The sequence below is a fragment of the Lycorma delicatula genome, chromosome 12, assembly GCF_047948215.1.
Source record: "Lycorma delicatula isolate Av1 chromosome 12, ASM4794821v1, whole genome shotgun sequence".
NCBI classification, from domain to species: Eukaryota; Metazoa; Arthropoda; class Insecta; order Hemiptera; family Fulgoridae; genus Lycorma; species Lycorma delicatula.
The window spans coordinates 74410745-74431861 of NC_134466.1; the positions used below are offsets into that span (position 1 = coordinate 74410745).

General features: G+C 26.7%; 1 protein-coding gene across 2 annotated transcripts in view; it reads right to left on the reverse strand.

The window, feature by feature from the left end:
• Stacl (SH3 and cysteine-rich domain-containing protein) overlaps positions 1 to 21117 on the reverse strand; it is a 1060888-nt gene that overhangs the window by 87996 nt on the left and 951775 nt on the right. For both annotated transcript variants that reach the window (XM_075379276.1, XM_075379274.1), the window contains exons 14-15: positions 19934 to 20050; positions 7802 to 8107 (exon numbers count right to left, since the gene is read on the reverse strand). In XM_075379276.1, coding sequence (XP_075235391.1) covers positions 7802 to 8107; positions 19934 to 20050 — 423 coding nt within the window. The remainder of the gene's footprint in view (positions 1 to 7801; positions 8108 to 19933; positions 20051 to 21117) is intronic.

A 21117-nucleotide genomic window follows, 5' to 3' on the forward strand; every position in this document is an offset into this window, starting at 1 on the left:
TAGAAAATTATCAAAACAGAAACATAAAGGTAATCATTTATATGGAAGCCTGGTTTTTATTATTTATATAAAGTGAGTGATAAATATACATCAATTTCATTGATTTAAATTTTATCAGTATGACCAAACAGTACTTAATAATAATTCAAAAAACACCTTAGTAAAATTTTTTTTTAAAATTTGAACACATTAATAAAAAAAAATAAATCAAATTTTATCAAAAATAGTGAAGTCAGTAAAATTAATATAAAAATAGAAAAATCAATCTTTTAACAGAAAAATAGATAAAAAGAAAACAATTAGTGAATTTTTACCTATTATTCCGTCATTACTTTTTAGTAAACTAAGGCCTCACAATTCAGACTTTACTTGTAGCTCTGTTTCTTTCTTTCCTTTTTTTTTAATAAAAATTATATGAATGATACTCTTTTAATAAAATCTATATTAATTCATTATGTGGTACATTTAATAAATATTGCTTAAAAATAAAATTTGCACAGTGAATTTTATTGCTTATACGAGTAAATGTATATCGTTTATGCTTGTAAACCTTAATTAATGAATTCAGATGAACAAACAATTACAATAGGGATGAATGTTTAAAGTATACTATCAATCGTTAATTTTAAAAAAAAATATTTTACAATTAGAAATTTTGTTCATATTTACCTAAATCAGGAACATTTTAGTGTACACAATTTTTTAAAAACCCCTTGTCGATTTTCACAAACGCATGGTCTGTCTATCAAAACTTTTTGGAGATTCATTTGTTTAAAGAATTATTATAACAAATCGGTAATAAATATTATTTTTTTAAAAAAAATGCTGACAACACAGTTGTAGAGGACTTTCCTGTCATGCGGCTTTTTGTCTGATGCATGGCTTACACCCATGTACACACAATTTAAAATATTTCAGTGCTACATTAGCGCTCCTTGTGGTGACAGGGAGTACTACTGATGCAGTACACTGACTCAGTCACTAGTTTAGAGCATATTTTTTGGGGTGTGGGTGTGATTTTGCAAATTTTTTTTGTTGCAAACATTATTATTTTTTAATTGTTAAAAAATGTACCAAGAAAAATGAGATCTTAGGTGAATTCTCGAGATACTGAGGGTGACCTTGCTCTACAAAACTTTTAAGTTGAAAATTTAATGGTATCAATGCCCCATAAACATTCGTAATCTGACCGCATTTGGTCAAAATCAGTCATATGTCCATGAACATTAACATCTGAAAAATTTCTGTCCATTTTTTTGGCTTTTTGGATTTCCTAGGTGTCAAAACGTCAAGATCTGATGAAAACCCCATATGCCCAAATTGGACTGATTACAATACTTTCCCTTCTACAGGTAACTCTGCTGTAGTGCTAGATAGGAAAGTAAAAATATATCATATTAAACAATTATTTTTTCAGTAAATTTTTGTTGAATAATAATAAAAGAAAAAAAAATAAAGATAATTCTAAGAGAAAGTAAATATTACACTTTTATTAAAAAGTTATATTTGTAGAGATAATTAAAATTTGTTCCTTCCTCTAGAATGAAAGAAGTAAAAACTTTTTATATGCATTCAGTTTCATCAGAAGTTTTTATAATTTTTAACAAACAAATTTTTTCATTAATTTCAGAACTTCTTTTGAAATATATTTTTCTTTTACCTTTTAATTTTTGTATTAACAAAAGGTGTTTTCTTCTAATTGTATTTATTCCCTATTATTCTTAAAAATTCCAAAATTTAACGTTAATATCTTCTTTTTTTTCGGTTAATTCTGACTATAAAAAATCTACTATAAAACTATAAAACCTTTAATAAAAAGTATTAAAAATAATAAAAAATTAGCATTTTGAAGGATGTATTCACTTTGTTTCTTTTTCTTAACGGTTAAACAGTTAAGAACATAAAGATGCTTTACTGAAGTAAATAAAAAAAATATAGACACATCAGGGGAAAAACGACATTTATTAAGAAACAAACATTATTAGCTTATTAATAAAACTAACAATTACTAAAATCATTTTTCTTCAAGTGTTATGAGTACTTCTGTTTTAACAGTATATTATCAGCCAAATTTATAATCTCATAATAAAATATTAGGTGTTTGTTTTTTACCAGTTTTGACTTTAAATGAAGATGCTATGATATGCGTAATAAAGTCTATGTTGTAGAGAGCATTATTACACTAATTCCTTTTTTTATGATTCCAATTTTAAATAGTTGATGGTGGTCAAATACTTATCCTTTTAGCATAAATTTATATTTTTAACTGAATACAGTTTTTTTCAGTATTTTATATATGCTATAAAATAAATTTTTGTAAAAAATAAAAACTGAATCAAAAAATAAATTGTAAAAAAAAATTAATAATTTTATCAATTCTTCTTTAATTTTGGCAATTTGAAATGAATTATCAACAAACAACTATTAGCAATCTAGTAATCATAAATTGGCTGTGACTTCAAAAAATTGAAATTTAAACAAAAATTGGAAAACCAAATATATTTTTTTTTTCAATTTGTTTTGATAAGCCTACAAAAATACAGCTGACGTGAAAAAACTAATTACAACAAACGTTCATAAAAATATAGAAAGGATAAAAAAGAGTGCAGAGAACTGAATTTCAAATAGGAAAGTAATTCTTTTTTACAGGATCTTTATAAAATACTTTATAAAGAATGCAGAAAAACTATGTAAAAATGATTGCTACTAATTGTGAAGGAACTCTGAATTGCAGGAATATGAATTATTTCTTACATTAATTTTCTTATATTTTTACTTGAAAAAGTAATGTAAATGTATATCAGAATTATATCATATGATGTACTAAGCAATGGTAATGTCAAAAAAGGGATGTCTTCAGATTATCTATATAGATAATACTTTTCTGTTTAAAAAAATTCTGCATGTGTATAAAACTTTCCTGAACTATCTATATAATAAAAAAAGTCATCAAAATCAGTCTGGTTGAACAGTAAAGCTTAAACATAATAATAAAAAACATACAGGTAAATTAAGAACCTTTTCCATTAATTGAAATTGGTAAAAAATGAAGATATTACTGTGTATGTTTTTTTATGGAATGTTTCAAATTTAACCGACTGAAACTTACACTACTTTATAACAGTAAGTGGATTTTTTCACCGATTGATGATCTCATAAAATACTACAGGTTGTTGTGTTTAATAAGACGTCTATTTTTCATTTTTAATGTTAAATATATTAATTAAAATATCTTTTCTTAATATTCTATTTGGGGCCATAATACAGGACGTTTCATAATGTTCTTCGGAGTTTTGAAAATTCATTAACAAAAAACTAATTCACTCATAAGAATAAAACAAGTACTGTACGAAAGAGTACTTAAAACAGTTTTTTCCACATATACTAGGCAGTTATTAAACCATTTGCTCACTAGGCGTCGACAGTAGAGAAAATGGCTGCCACGGGAAGCGAGAAGTCGTTTTGTGTGTTAGAATTTCACTTGTCAAAGTCAGTAATTTCTGTGCAACCTGGGTTTCGTTTGAAATTTCATAAGGAGCCACCCAAGTGACAATTCAATTCGTGCACGGTATAAACAATTCAGTGGAACCGGTTGCTTGTGCAAGTGAAAATCAACCGGTCGTCCATCAACCTCAGAAGTCAATGTTGAACGTGCAATTTTCATTCGCAGCATGTCAAAATCGACTGCGACTGCAAGCAGAGAATTAGGAATTCCGAAAACAACAGTGCCGAAAACAACAGTGTGGAGAGTTCTCCGTAAACGTTTATTACGCAAACCATACCATCCTCAATTAATCCAGCGTCTTTCTGATGGAGATAAAACACTTAGGCTCGATTTTTGTTTGCAGTAAACCGTCATAACGTGCGAGTTTGGGGAACTGAAAACCCACACGCTTATGTGGAACGCATTCCGGATTTTTCGAAAGTAAATGGTTTTTTCGTGCGATCTCTCGTGAGGCAGTGTATGGGCCGTTCGTTTTTATGGAAACGACAGTAACCGGCATGATATACCTGGATATGTTACAATTATGCCTTATGCCTCAGCTACTTAACGACTTCATTTTCCAGCAAGATGGTTGTCCTGCCTGTTTTCATAACGAGGTTCGACAGTACCTTAACACAACATTACCTCGGTGCTGGATAGGACGTGCGTCTGAAGAAGATCAACACATTACGCTGTGGCCACCAAGATCACCAGACCTCACGCCATGTGATTTCTTTCTCTGGGGTTATGTGAAAGATAAGGTGTTTATCCTACCGATGCCGCACGTTATCGCTGAGCTAAAGGATCGCATAATCGATGCGATCAACTCTATCGAAAATGACATGTTAGAACGAGTGTGGCAAGAGCTAGACTTTCATGTTGATGTGTGCCGTGTCACCAGAGGAGCACATATTGAACATTTATAGATTTTTAACAAAAACCGTTTGAGTCCCTGCATCACCTCGTACAACTTTCATTTACGTAAGTGAAATACTATTTTTGTACTGAATTTTTTGTAACTCCTAAGAATATTACGAAACACCCTGTACTTAAAAAAACAGCATACAGCAAATTAGTAATAAACATATAATTAGTAAACAATCATCGAAATATAATAATACATTTGATAAATGTAATCATGTAGTATTCAATACAATGGAGCCATCTTCTTTATTCACTGTTACTCCAATTTCCATGAAACAAAAAATGTTGAACGTAATGAAAACTATTGTAAGAAATACAACTGATGACTTAACTGAGATTGAATTTAATCATTTTGGTGTCATGGCATGAGGCATACAAAAATAAATACAGGTACAGTCCTGTGCTAGTAAGCGACAGTGCGATTACTTATGCTACACTTGAACATTTCTTAGAAAAATTACAAAGTTAGAAAGCTGTAATACCATTATCTTATAAGTAAGTATATTCTCCTAAAATAAATATTTTCCGATTAAGTAGAGAAAATTTATCAAAAAAATATAAAAGGTACTGATGATGAAAATAGCTGAAAAAGAAATTTCACAAATGAATATACTGTAAGTGTAAAATTTTAATAAATATAAGAGTAAATCCTATTAAAAATATCACATAAATGAAATAAGAAACAAGATAAATATTCATCGACAACAGATTTGAAAGTACATTGTAAGACAATGAAATATTGTTAATTTAAAAAAGAAAGCCATGCATGCGTAAAAGAATGAAAATAGAAAAAGAAAAGTAACATTTCGGTAAAGTAATAATCATGCAAAGGAAAACGTTAAGTATTAAAATTAAAAAAAAAAGTATGTCTAAATACAAGGGAAAGTGATTTATACAATTTATGATTCAGGAAGAAAAATACTACAAGAAATAAAACTATTATAAAAAATGCCATTTTTTATTTTACAAATAAAAATCTTTCTGAACATGGGTCAGTCTAAACAATAATAATGTTTACTTTTCCTAAAATTTGTGTAGAGATTGAACTTAACTCTAATTAGTGATAAAAATTAAAATTATGCAACCACTATGACCACCTTTCATTGAGGTGAAACAATAAAAAAATTGTTTTAAATCAATGCGTTAAACAAGAAGCAATTATATTAATTCTCATAAATTTACCAGAATGTATGTTTAAATACTCAATTTTATTGAAAAAAATTACGTAAAACCATCAGTTTTTACGAAAAACCAAATCAGACTTATTAAAATAAAACACATTCTATACTTGTATACATATTTTATAGTTGTTAAATACTTTATGGTCGACATGCATCTGTGTGTAGAATATTAATATAGAATATTTTTGTTATGTATTTTGCTAATGTTTGTGAATCTATGATTTGCATCTATGAAATGGTTGGCAAATACCGACTCCATGCTCCTACAGAATTTATTTGAGTGTTCATTGTGTTGTTGTTGTTGTTTGAAGGTGAATCCTGTTTGCATTGCTACAATGGTTTACATATAATGGAGTATTCTAACTGTACAATGTTTAATGTTCGAAGAAATTCATTTATTTTTTCAGTTTAAAAATTTAACCAGTTCATTGTTGTATAGTTAATAATTATCAAAACCTTAAAGAAAATTATTACCATTTCACTTTCTTTATTTTTTTTTTTTTTGGTTGAATAATGGATTACAAAATGTATTTCAATGACTAATCCTTAGTTAATATTTTCTTTTTTTTTATACTGATTTCTTCCAGCAGGTATTGTGTATATTGTAAAAAATATAACAAGTTACCAGGAGTTAATATAACCGATCAGCATGATGAAGCATGGTAGCACTTTAAAATTATAAACTATAAAATTATTCACTTCCAAATTAATGGTTCTTTCTGTTGTTCAAACATCTTTTGAAGCTAATTTTAGCTCTTTCCTCAGTGAATTATCTTGCAGCACTGTTGTTCTTTCTACCCTCTTCTTGTTTTTGAAATGGCGAGAAGAGAATTTTGTAGTATATAAAAATGCCAAGCCTCACCTGGATTTGAATTTAAACTCTTCCTAAGGCAAAGATGATACTAAGCCGCTGATTCAGCATGATTTGAGGTCATTGATTTACATCGTTAAATATAATAATGCTTTATTCAATTATACTGTAAACCTAGTTATATGTAAATTTCTATCTTTCATTATCTAGTAACATTTCAATGTAATTTCTGAATTGTAATTAACGGTTAATCAAACCTCAATATTATTGGTATCGTCGAAGTATAATAATCTGAATAAAATATTTATTTAGACTAAGATTACAGAGACAAATAGTCCACTCCTTTTTATCTCAAAATGATGCACTTCATACAGATTGTTAAATATTTGCAAGACAAAAATTAATGTATAGATAGCTAGCTATGATTAAGAATTATTAATTAGCCAGAAGAATATGGAAGTAAAAATAGTAACTTATTAAAGCTAAACAAAACAACACGACATCAGTTTTAACATTTTTAAATAACTTCTTAATATTATGATTTTAGACATACTATTTTTTTAGTCTATTTTAGTTAGTAATTTTCACAATTAACATAAAATTAGCAATAACAAAATGTCTGAATACAACTGCACACGTATCATGCATTAACAATAACACAAAAATAAGAACTAATATGATAACATTAACAAACACTTAAAAATTCTATAGATAACATTTTTCTAAGATTTCAAACTTATATGAGGTTCAACGCTTGATTACATTACAAAATAATTAATTATAATCCATTAAAAAGTTAAATTATTTAATAACAGATTATAAAACTTGGTACGATTAAGAAATTCTTTAAGAATAAAAGAAAAATAACTAACCGTATACACAAATGCCAAAAGTAAAAAACAGCTCTCTGTAAGATAAGTTTTGAGAAAGTAATTAATAAATATTTTCTTATTATTTAGAGAAGTGCTCTGGAAGAAGAATCTTAAGTAGAATGAACTATTAGGTGGAGATTGGGATTAGTTGTCGCTATAGAAACACCATTTGTTTTAATACATTACCACATTTCTACTAGGAAGGAGGAGGAAAAATAGAAATATTACCATATTTCTACTTTCTTCATAATCTCAGAAAGTACGGTAATATTTTGAGTAAATCTGTAAACAACTGACACCATAGACTAATTCACTATTCAAGAACCCACTAGCCAAGAGCATTTCTCTATATTATAACACAAAATAGATAGATTAACAAAAGATAAACATATTTTAATAGTAATTTGAATAAGATAAATGAATGTAATGTAAAGTAAAAAAAAAAGACAAAAATGTAAAATAGTATTTGTAAAAAAAGAGAATACTAATTTTTTTGGGATTTGATAATATAATTTGCATATTGTCATACCTGAGCTTGATGCACTAGGCGGAGGTCCAACAGATAAGGAAGTAGGGCCTCTTAACATCAAGGATGGTTGTTGAATACGACGACCAGAATTACATGGCTGAACAGGAGGTTCTGGGCCGCCACGAATAGATACGCTTCTATTGATACCACCATCTCTATCTCGTTCACGATCTGCTCGATCAGGATAATCACGGTCAGGACGATTAACAGATGACATCTCACCGGCTGTTCTCAGTACCTGATACACTGCATCCGTTTCACCAGAAGGTGGTTCACGCGGTGATTGGAGATCGCTGGCTGCTGCAGCTACATTTATTGAACACACCACACACCACACAAGCGATTCACATCAAATGCAAATTAAAATACAAACAAAAACATCATGCGATAAAATAATAAAATGCTACATTACTACACATGCACTGATATAGTATTATGTGTAGTACTTTATCTATAAATCTGACTTATGATAAGCTATCAGAACTGGGTATTTTCCATATTTCTTAAAGAAATGTCTGTTCCTTTAGTTTTGTTTTATAGTTTCATCCTTCTTTGATGTCTGTAAATGTTAAAGACCTTCCGCTTTTTACTGTATAATTCTCCTCTACAGATGATTCCTACATAGCTAAATTATCCGACCAATGTGTTTTCTTCTTTATCGTCATTCTTTACCATCTCATTTCTTTTAGTCTCCTCATTGGTAATACCTTTCATTCATTTCATATTTTACATTACACTCAAGAAATACAAGTCAAAGTTTTTGTTTTTCTCTTTTCATGGGTTTTTGGACACATTAGAAGTAAGCCATTCTTACATTGACTTTGGTGACTGAGGATATACTTTTTCCTGTTGTATTCTTCTAATGATTAATTTGATTAAATTTGGAGGACTGATGCAGCACCTAAACAAACTGCTGCAGCTTGTGACTATAATTAGCGTGAGGTAAATTAATTTTTTTGTAATGGAAAGGGGTTTTCCAAAAATTTTTTGTTATTAAAAAGTAACATTTATTTCTTGCCTCTCATCAAAAGTTAAGAACGTTGCCGGAAGAAAGTGTTATCACATGAAATACTTAAATCTAGAACAAAATAGTGATTTGTTTTGTTATTGGAATATTTATTTAGTTAGGTGGTACTATTTTTTATAGTAAATGAAAAAATTTAAATTGCTAATTAATGTATAATAAATGATTAATTAACACATTTAGATGGTCCTGAACATGATGGTAAACTGTAACTCTTATAAACTAATAAGTCTTGAATGTATCTGAAATGTTTTCGGAAATAAAATCAAAAATAAAAAGTGTGTGAACTAATGATAAAATGCACTTGCTGAAGCTGAAATATTTAACAAATTAGTTCAATAGATCGTCAGTAAAAGCAACATTCATTCAGCACATTTACATTGCACATTATGTTGTCGATTACCGCAATATACTGTTAAAAATATGCATCAGTATTGTGCTTTCATCAGATTGAAAATTTAATAATATCCATTTCACTCAAAATTTTTCTTAATACTTCCTGTCAAAAATAATTAATAAGATAAAATTAAGATGCGGTTGTTTATAAAGACATAGGATTATTAAGGCAGAAATTTAATCGGTTAATCTGATCATGAAATAATTAAAACCTTACAAAACAAAAAATTAATGAAGTAAAGAAAACTGTAATCAATGCGTTAAATGCCTCAAATAATAATTTAGCTAAAGTAATAATAATAATTTTAATTTATTAACAGGTTAATAGCTTTATTAGGCAGATGAAAGAATGAAGAAATAGATATGTTGTAAAATATTTAATTTACTGATAAAAGAAAAATTATGTACTTAGTAACATGCTGCTTAATATGAGCATAGTGGTTCGATCGGTTTAATAGAAATGATCTGATAAAGAGGATTATAAAGGACAGGAAAATATATTAACTGGCATATAAAAAATATATAACAGTTATAATATAAAAAAAATATTTGATATATGTTTTTACTATTTTTGACCGTATCGGATTCTTATATATTTATTTGAATATTTACTAAATATTTGATGGAATAAAAGAAATGTTTGAAAAAAGCAATATATAAGCATTTACAAAAATCATGTGACACCTGACACGTGATTCTATACATAAAACTGAAGAAAATCTCATTTATTATGAGATCACGTGATAACTAAGATTTTTTTTTTTTAATCAATAGATACCTGTTGTAATCTTATAAATGAAACAACTGAAACTGAAATTCCAAAAATACAAATACATTTTTTTAAGTATACTGTTTAAAGGTTATGTGCAGAACGCATTTTTTAAATTTGGAGTTCACATTTAGATGAGAACTTATAAAAAAAATTACAGATTGAAATAAGCTGTTTTTGTTTTGTTTTTTTTTATGTACCTCCACTGGAACCTTTTCTTCAAATTGGTAGTTAAAACCATTTCCTGAGGTTTGGCATGAAATTTAGTACACACTACATACTCAAAGATTAATTTAACTAAAAAAAAAATAAATAAAATAAAGTAAAATCGAACCTTTTTAAAGCAAAGTAACATAAGTAATTAACATGCCAATAATGAATTATAACATTTTAAAGTAGAAAATAAAAATATCTTTTGACTGTTCTAAAGCCTTTGCAATTTCACACAACTTCTATAATTTTAAATCAAAAACAAAACAATAAGATTAAATGAAACTGATCTACCTTAATATGTTACTTTATAATATATATGTACTATGTTATTTATAAAAGTGAAATTTATTCTCTTCGTTTGTAGATTTTGTTTCTAGAAAAATTTTATATAATTAATTATTAATAAGGATCTTTTAAAACAATTTTAACTTCAATATTTTTTTTTTTAATTTTTCATGAGGTAGTTTTAGATTAAAAATAAAATTTGTGTAAACTTATAGAAAATCAGCCAAAAGCGAGTAATATTTTTTTAATAGTAAAACATGCTTTTTGTGAGAAAGAAATTTTTCAGTATATTATTAAATACCTTCACTGCATTATGATTTTTTTTTAATTTTGATATCTGTGCTAATTTTTACTATGAAAAAAAAATTACTTCAGTACATTTCAAGTTAAAAGTTTGTGAAAACTTTAAACGAGTTTGAGAGCTGATGTTTGCTTTAAATCAAGGTTCTTTAAAGACTGCTGCTGAGATTTGAATATAATCTTACCATTAAATTTGGCATGGTGTTTTATGTTAGTTTTAAAATATGTTTGTTGTTCGTAACATGTTCAAACATTGTATTTGATTTAAACTGAGTTAATTCATTTAGAATTTTTTTTATATGTCTGTATATTTTGAGTCGCTTAAGTGTGATTAATCTGTTCTTTAGGACCTATGGGAAGATTTTTGTTTTGTTGTTGATGTATAACTTATTTCGATATAATGATTTATGAAGGTGGATTTTGTGGTACAGAGAAGTAATTTTATATGTCATTTAAATAGTGTGAAAAGCTGTACACTGTTTGTTCTGCGTAGCATTTGTTAAAGTTACTTCACAAAATGTTTTTGAGCGAGATTAAATTAACCTTGTTTTGACTGCTTATATAAGCAGTCTTATATCTGAGAATGTATGCGTTGTTTTATTAGTAGTTCTAAATAAGGTGTAATAAATTACTTTTTTTAAATCTTTGGTCGATTTTATCATAATAACCACATTGAATGGTATGAATTTTCTCCAGCATTTAAAGTTGACTTATTATCAAGCAAAGCTGTTACAACTTCACATTAAATTAAAGTGTTTAGTCTATCTAAAACTGTTCTATATTTCAAAAATTAATCGTTTGATAAAATCAAATGATTTTTTTGATAAATAAGTTTTATCTTGTTTTCAAATTTATCAAATTCAAATTTATTTTATTTTTTATTAATAGTAATAATTTAAAATGTATTAACAGAAACAAACAAGTATGAAAAAATTAATAAAAATTTTAAAAAAATTACTGAAAAGTATTTTTTGGTAATAAAGGAAATAAGACAGGAAAGTCTGAATGCTAAAGTATTAATGTAATTCTCTGAGTAAATGTAGAAAACTGGGAATGGGCATAAAAAAACACCGGAGAATGCCAGAAATTGACATTATGAATGTTTAAATGAAGAATTACTGATAGTAACTGTTTTGAATTAGTTAATTTGATAACAATGAAACAGATTAACTAAATTGAAAAGCAATCAAAACATTTAAAAATCAGAAACTTATGAGATGTGTATAAAGGCTGTAGTTGATATTTTGTGGTGAAAATAAAAGTTATTTCCAAACCTATATGTATCACGTATAATTAGTGTAATACAGTTTTATATATTTGTAAGTTTTCAATCGACTCAATTAAGACTAAGTAATAAATCTTATACTGTTTTGTACTGCATAATTCATTTATTACAACAAATATATATTTCACTGTAATAAAAATATACAAAAAAATTAAAACAAGGGTATTTATAAGAGATGATAAAGATTATAATAAATCAACTGGCCATCTGCATGAAAAGAGATGCAAAATTTTTCATAAAAAGCATATATTGTTTAAAGGTAAATTTCCACGTAAAAAGTCAGAAATGGACTAAAATAAAAGAAAATATAAATGAAGTTACAAGAGCAAAATATAAAATGTGAATATTTACATAAAAATAACAGAGTTAAAAATATTAAATAGTATAACTAATAAGAGAATCCTGAGTAAGAGAGAAAAGCACATTGCAATCTAATGGTTCCTCAACACCTGGAAAATTTTAGAAAATAGCATCTTGGATATTGGTATGAATATAAGAAACCAATAACTAAAAACTACATTTCAAGTGCCAAAAATGACAAAAAAGAAAAGAAATGAAGCACATATACAATGGATAAAAATATAATGGAAAACGGTCTTTCTGAATTGCAACAAATTACTTGAGGCTTCGGTTTTGGGTAAGGTATGTAATATATTTTTTTACACAGCTTGAAAGAGATCCATGAAGAAAACCATTTCATTTACTTAGTCTTCATTAAATATATATTTAAGCTTAATTCCTAAGTTTCCTAGAATTTAAACAAAAAAATGCAGTCAGTTTTTATGTATGTTTCTAAGTTGTTAATTGACTTGATAAAATTTAGTACTACTACAATGAATTACAAAAAAAAAACTGCCATGGAACAAAATTCTAGTATACTGATCAATTCTAATATATTAAATTAAATTATAAACAGGCAACTTTCTAAAGAAAAAAATAGTATTTCATGGTAAATCTTTCTCAAAGTTCCACTTCATAGTCTAACTGTGGTAGAGTACAATAAAAAATATATTATACTATATAAAAAAAAACCATGAAAATAATCAAGTCAACTTCAAACATTCTTGTTTTTGTTTTCTCAATTTTTATTCTATTAAAATATAAATTATAATGCAGTATAAATAGCAATGTAGAAGAATATGTGAACGTCTGTCTAATCTGAGCATCTGGCTAAAGTAATTACTTATTTTAGTTCTAACATATATATATATATATATAATATAATATAATAATATATATATAATATACATACAATACATAGTATACAGATAAATGGCAGAATATACAATAAAGATTCGCTAAATAGTTTTTCATGTATCCATTATGCTAAATATATAGGAGTACAGGACAGGTTAAATGTTTTGCCAATACACATATGATAAGCTGAATGGATTCATTACATTTAGTGTATATCTTTTTTATTTTAACTGTTTGTTAGATGTAATCAATCCAATGACTACAACAGCCTCAATTTAGGATCTTTCCAAAACAAAGAAAGACAGATATTTTGTAGTCAGTGAGGTTATTTGGGGAAGAAAGTTTTGGAGTGATGTAAAATGAATCAAAGGGATTAACGATCCAGTGTGAAGGTGAGGTTGAATTCATGATAAAACAAGAGAAAAATGAACAACAAGAAAAATTATATGATGAGGGACCAATTAGGTATGTCATGTAATTACTTTTTCTTCTAATCAGCTATTATTTTGCTGTTGATGTTACATTTAATTGTGTTGTAACTATTATTTATTAAAAATATGTATCGACTAAAAGTTGTTAAATAGTGAGTTAACCAAAACCTACAGAAACTTAAAAACTAACTGAAACGGAGGAATTCGATTTTATGTAGGTAACTAATGCGATGAACCTTCTATCTACAAACTGCTCCAGAGAGCGGTCACTCTTAACAATAGCTAGAAAAACAATTTGGCCAAAGTAATTTGTGTTTAATTTTGACATGTCACAAAATGACAAATACTCTATTGTAAAAATGAACAGATTATATTTTCTTCTTCATGAATTATGTTCTTATGTTTTTATATTCTTATTTATTTCACGATACACTTCACTCTTTATCTAAAGAAGACAAAGAATTGTGGCTTCTACCAAATGAACTTATCAGAGTTAATTTTGTTTATTCAATCATATTTGTACCCATCAATTTTATGTATAATACAACTAAATATATTCTGCATTCATTTAAAATTTTTCATAATTTATTAAATTAGTATGATTTCTAATGTAAATGTAGTAAATGATATCAATGTATGTCAATGCAGTATGTTATTTGATAACCTACTTACAAGTCGAGAGGAAATCGATTCATTAACATCGATAGAAATCTGTAAGTGGAAGAGCGTAGAGAAGTTTAAAGTTTTTCATCCAGTACTTCACATGAAAATAATGTAGTGAGAGGAGTTTGTGAATAATATAATGAAGACTGCCAATAGTACATTAATGACTGTGTTGGTCATGTTTGAAACCAGTCAAACATTTCATAATTAGAGTTACACAAACAGAAAAAAAGGTAAACTTTATTTTAATATGGGACAATGATTAATTTTTTATTAAAAAAAACTCTTGTCTGGTGGCAAAAATATGCAGTAAAATCCAATTTCAGATTTATCTGAGTTTAAATTATTTATAAAATAAAATTAATTAAACATTTTTTTTATTAATTTATATTTTCATTTTTCTTTGTCAGGCTGAAAGTGCGCAATGTAATTTTATTATTCTGTTTTTAAATTTATGTTACTTCAGATTAGAACAACTGATAGACTGCAAAATAAATATGAGTATACTTGAATTTTATATACAAATTCTGAATTTAAATAACTATAGTTGATATCTGTAAGGAAAGCAAAAGTAATTTAATGCGACTAAACATATTTCACATTGCGCATGAATTTTTAGAGCTAATATCTTCATTTAGCTAATTAATTACTTTATTTACTTGCAGAGTACAGTACGATGACAAAGGTTGTAGTGTCAATTACTAGAATTGTAAAAAAATGTTTATTCTCAGATTTTCCCTTCTTTACTATGTGCTTTTTATGGACTTTTTTTTCAAATGGTTGACATACTTTTTGTTTCCAATAATGTACACCATTTGGAGCTCTCACATTATATTAATATATTTTTACATTTTTGATGATGAAGGATGTCTTTTAACGATTAAATAATGTTTTTTGGCACATCATTCTTTCTTAACAACATGATTACATCTTTACAGTAGACATATCTCGGTTGATCTACATTCAATACTATTACGAGTAAAAAAAATTACAAAAAAAATTATATGTACAGCTGAATATGTGAAACTAAAATAAAAGCCGCTTAAATATATTATATACATATCTAAGTTGAATTTATGCAAACTAAATACTAACAAATTAATAAGTGGCAAAACCAAATCAAATAAACCAAAACAGAAACAAAAAAATATATTATTTAAAAAGCATAAACGTAATTAAGTAAATCTGTTGTCCATGTAATCATTAAAAAATGTATATATATTTATGTACATTTCATTTTTTGCAAAATTACATAATATTATGTACAATCTCTAATATAACACTGCAGAATATTTTCTAGTAAAAATATTCGTAAATTAAATAATATTATGTAAATTACAAACACCTGTCCTGCTCTCTATAATCACCAATCTCTTTGGAAAGTACAAGATAGCTGCAACCTGCATATTGCTTGATGGGCTAAACGGTTAATGAAAATATATCCATTTGAAACAAAAGGTTCAAATTTTAATTTTGTACAAGATGTTTCTACATTAGTAATTAAAACAGTATACTTATATTTTAGTAAAAAAATCCTTCAGACAAAAGTTTTGTTCAAGAAAGAAATAAAGTTGCAGAATTATTTTCGATTTGATGAACTTTTTTCAATATCATCTTTTTATATATCAAGATCAATTACAATTTTAATTATATAACCAGTAGATTACAAAAGTCGTAATAGTTTGGGAAACACTGCATTAATGTAAAATAATTTTGAACAATTTGATTATTATTTACTACTATTTCAAGTTTGAAATAATTTATTAAAATTATATTAAATAAAAAAATTAAAAGATCGGAAAAAATTGATTTCTTCATTGCATTTACTAAAATCATAAGTGTTCCTAATCAATGTTAAAAAAAGAGTAAAAATTAAAATTAAAAACATTAATCGAATTGAATGTAAGAGTATGGCCACATCTTTTTCTTCCAGAATGAAATAATAATTTTGGTCTAAAACATTTTTTTTCACACAGAATTTCTTTAATCAGTTTTTATAAAAATATATGTTTTTTCTTTTAAATATAAAAAAAAACTCAAGATGTCTTTTCAAAAACTTCCGCTACACATAACATTTCAAACTCCAATTTTTTTTTAGACATTTATCGCTCGTTTCCTAGCTATGTTGTACAATATAACATTATCTCACAACAAACAGAAGAACCAAATCGATCTATCTCTTCCATTCAATATATATATATTTAATGTTTCTATATCCACTACCGTTATCACTATTATACGGTTGTCACCATTTCAATCAACTGAAAAAATTACTGGTACTATCTTCAGACAATCTAAATTATTTCTAAACTTCTTCCAAAATTAATTAGTTACATATCTGTTTTATAAGGAACCTTTTTTAAAACTGTACAATCGAATTTAAAAAAAATCAATACCGAAGTAAATAGTTATAAACTAACTGATTAAAAATAAGTACAAGGATATAACGTTCTTAGAAAAGATTTATATTATCATTATTATATTATACCTTATACCATAGTTCATCAATGTTTATACACTTCCAATTATTTTTTGTTATTACATTTTTTTCTAAACGAACATTAATAATTACATATTAAAAAAAGGGAAAAATTAATCTTACATACTTTTTTTTAAATACTTTAATTAAAAATTTCATAATAATGAATAAAACCTTTCGTCATAATGATCATGTAAAAGTTAATAAAGACCTGACTGACAGTTCTAAATGAGACATAAAATCCAACTCCAGTCTCATGTCAGTGCCAAGTTGAAGATAAATATAAAATAAATAAACGATTATAATTATTGATAATTTTATTAAATTACATTCTATTATATAAGATTTTTTATTCTTTAAACGCGAAAAATTTTTTTATAAAACGTACGTATCAACTGTTCTCCATGTTATATTAATAAAAAAAAGTAACTAACGCAATATTAATATTAAAACAAAAAAACATGAAATTTTTTTAATTATAAGCCTATAATATCATTACACATGAATAATTTGTCAATAGCAGAATTAACCTGTTATTTTTATCACCTTACCTAAACAATAATAATACTATTATTATAAGCTATGTTAATATTATATATTAATCTGCAGTATACAAGAGCCAACCAGAAAATAAGGCACATATACTGCTTACACAGTAAATTATGCAACTTAAACTTAAACTTTGCGAATTTAGTTATTTCCCTATTGTATTAGCACTGGGATTCAAGTTGCACGAGTGACAAATATATTATTACCATTAGTGTTCAATAAAAAAAAATTGTATGGAAAATAGAATAATTTGTAAATGTGAAATCATAAATGTAATTCAGTGTTTAAACGTGAGAATGAAGTCCTACGCAAGAACTACCGCACAAAAATAAAAAAAAAACAAAACGAAAGTAATGAAATGTAGTAGAAATAATGTAGATGGACCGCTGAATACAAAAATAGGATAAGAAAGATTATGGAGGTAGAAAAATTCTGTTATTTGGGAAGTAGAATTACCTTAAGATGGACGAAGCAGGAGCGATATGAAATGCCGAATAGCACAGGTGAAATGAGCTTTCAGTCAGAAATACAATTTGCTTACATCAAAAATTAATTTAAATGTCAGGAAAACATTTTTTAAAGTATAAGTTTCGAGCATAGCTTTATATGGAAGTGAAACTTTTGACGATCGGAGTACCTGAGAAGAAAAGATTAGAAGCTTTTGAAATGTGATGCTATAGGAGAATTTTAAAAATCAGATGGGTAAATAAAGTGACAAATGAAGAGGCGTTGTGGCAAATTGATGAAGAAAGAAACATTTGGAAAAATATAGTTAAAAAAAAAGACAGACTTATAAGTCGCATATTAAGTCATCCTGGAATGGTGACTTTGATATTGGAGAGACAGGTACATGGGAAAAATTGTGCAGGCAGGCAACATTTGGAATAAGTAAAACAAATTGTTAGGGATGTAGGATGTAGGAGTATACTGAAATGAAATGACAGGCACTAGATAGGAAATCTTGGAGAGCTGCATCAAACCAGTCAAATGACTGAAGACAAAAAAAATATATGAGGAACCTTCATTCTGCAGAAATCTGTATATAATTGTGCGTCGTATTCAATAAAGAACAACTGGACATTTACAATAAAGGTCATTCTGAATGACCCTATATCACTGAAAAATAGAAGCAAAAATTTACTGGAGTTCTTAAGGAGAGATGCATAAAGAAACACACAATAATGATGAATCTCTAATATTTCAAATCTCTCTTGTATGATGTTGATGTTCAACAGCATGTTATTTTTAACAATTGTCTAAAGAAGTTTAGAAAAAATGACAGAATTTTAACATTTCTCAGTCTATATAAATGATATAAATTTCTTAATTATATTGTAACTAGTGAAAAAAAGATGGATCGGTAATGTGACTATTTTATCAACGAAACTGCAACAAATTTTGTACTCCTTTTTAACTAAATAAAGTCAAGAAAAGTATGAATGTATGGACGTAATGGCAAACATTTTCTGGGACAAGTTTGATACAAACTGGTTTTCATACCAATTCGCTCATAATAAAAATATAGTTTTTAGTTGTTAAAATAAATATTTCTGATTCATAATTTTGGGATGAAAAATAGAAGAGAAATTGAAATTTAGACGCAAATCTCTTACCAACAATGAATTCCCAGGGTTACTGTAAAACACTTAACCAGTTTTTTTTATGCAGTACAAATTAATCAACCCAGCCCATTGTAAAGTGGGATTATTTGCTTTCATAAGAGCAGCTGTAAAAATGCATGTACTGCTTCAAAAAATTGGCTAGGAAAATTCCAAACACTCTTCTTACAGCCTTTATCTGGTCCTCAGAGATTTTAATTTATATCTTAAATTAAAAGAAACTTTGGGTGTCAGTCAGTTTGGAAATGATGATGAAGTTATGAAAAGCTGCCATTGACCACTAGCACATCATATGTGCCAATAGTATGATGTACTAGTTAAAAGTATCTGGCTGCAGATAATGCCTCACTTCAACACTTGGGGGTGTACATCCATATTTGATTATGTACACCTTTTTACTAGTTCTAAATTTGTTACTAACAAACCAAATGTTCTTTACTTTCTGGATGACTCTCATATTTGAATGCACGGTCAGTTTTTATTATGCGATTGACCAACATGGATTCCCCATCAGAAGCAACTCGTATGAGTGAAATGTGTATCCTATGTTAATTCTATCTTGGTAAATGAAATTTGCAAAAACAAAATGCATTAATATGTATGAATGATATGTTAATAAAAGATTCATTAAATTTGTATTATAAATCTGACTCGGAAAGAGCTCATAAAATTACAGCAAGTTATTTTAAATCATTGTACGGTTTATTTATAACTAGAACAATCTTAACAAAATTCATGAGTAGTTTATAAAAACATAAACCAAATAAATACAAAACAAAAAAAAATAAGTAAAATTTATAAAAAAATAACATTAATGATATGTTATGTGCATTATTAATTTATAATTTATTCATAAAAAAAGCTCATGATGAATAAGAAATCATAATGAAAAAGAAAATTATTATCATTCTTACACAAATACCTAAAATCCTTGAACTAGAGGGAGAATTTGAAGGTGGATTTTTCCACGTGACAGTTCTTGGCGATGTGCCAGGACTTACCGACCATCTACCAGATCTACCAACTGTCAGTGATAATGCTAATAATAATAATAACAACACAAAAAAACAGTTAATAACTATTAAATGGATTTATTTTTTCAAAAAAAGTAATAATAATAATAATAATAATAACAATAAACACTAGAGGAAAAATAAAATTTTAAAAATAAAAAATTCTAAAGCTGATAAAAATATCCATATACATTAAAGAATACTTACAGAACACGTAACTTGACTATTTACAAGAAAATTAATTTACTTGCTACTTAATTTTTTTAACAAAACAAACCTAATTATTTACAAAATTTTTAATATCTTATGCCAATATTTAACTGCCTTTGTGACCGACCATTAGCCATATTCAATGATTGAATATGAATTGTTATTCTTGAGTTATATTATTAACATTTTTATTAAAAATTAAATTTAGATTGTATTAAAAAAACTTCTCAAAGATAAAAAAAATTGATGGAAATCTACAATGTTAAGTAACAATTTAAGAAACGGCTACCAAATTTTGATTTTTACATTAGATTTATATTGATGGAGCTTTATAACTAATTTTGTACTGAATAAAACATACTGAACTCTACAAAAAAATTAATAAACTGAAAATTGACTAAGTAAAATTAAGAACAAAACTGAATGAATTGTCAATCATTTATGATTGTCAGTAAATCTGTTAATTGCAATTTTTAACTTTTAGTTTTGATTTTAAAGTTTATATCTAAAGTTTTAGCAAATTCTGTTTTATTGTATTTATCAAGAGTTTATTTTGTTAATGGTGTGTATTTATAACATGTAATTTTACGTGAACAATAAAAAGATTGTATCAACAACTGAAGATGCGAGAAAATCGTGAAAATACTCTAGTGTATATATAATGATAGAAGGTAAGTGTCATCCTACCTAATTTAATTTTATTTTGTACTTGGTGTATCAAGTTATTTATTTATATATATATATATATATATTATATTTTCTTTTTTCAAAAAAGTGGTTCATATGATATAAGTCATAAAAAACTTTCTTTTGTGATGCATATTATAATTAACAAAAGATTTAGGCCTCAGACTACCTTATGCGAAAATTAAATCAGTTGTTC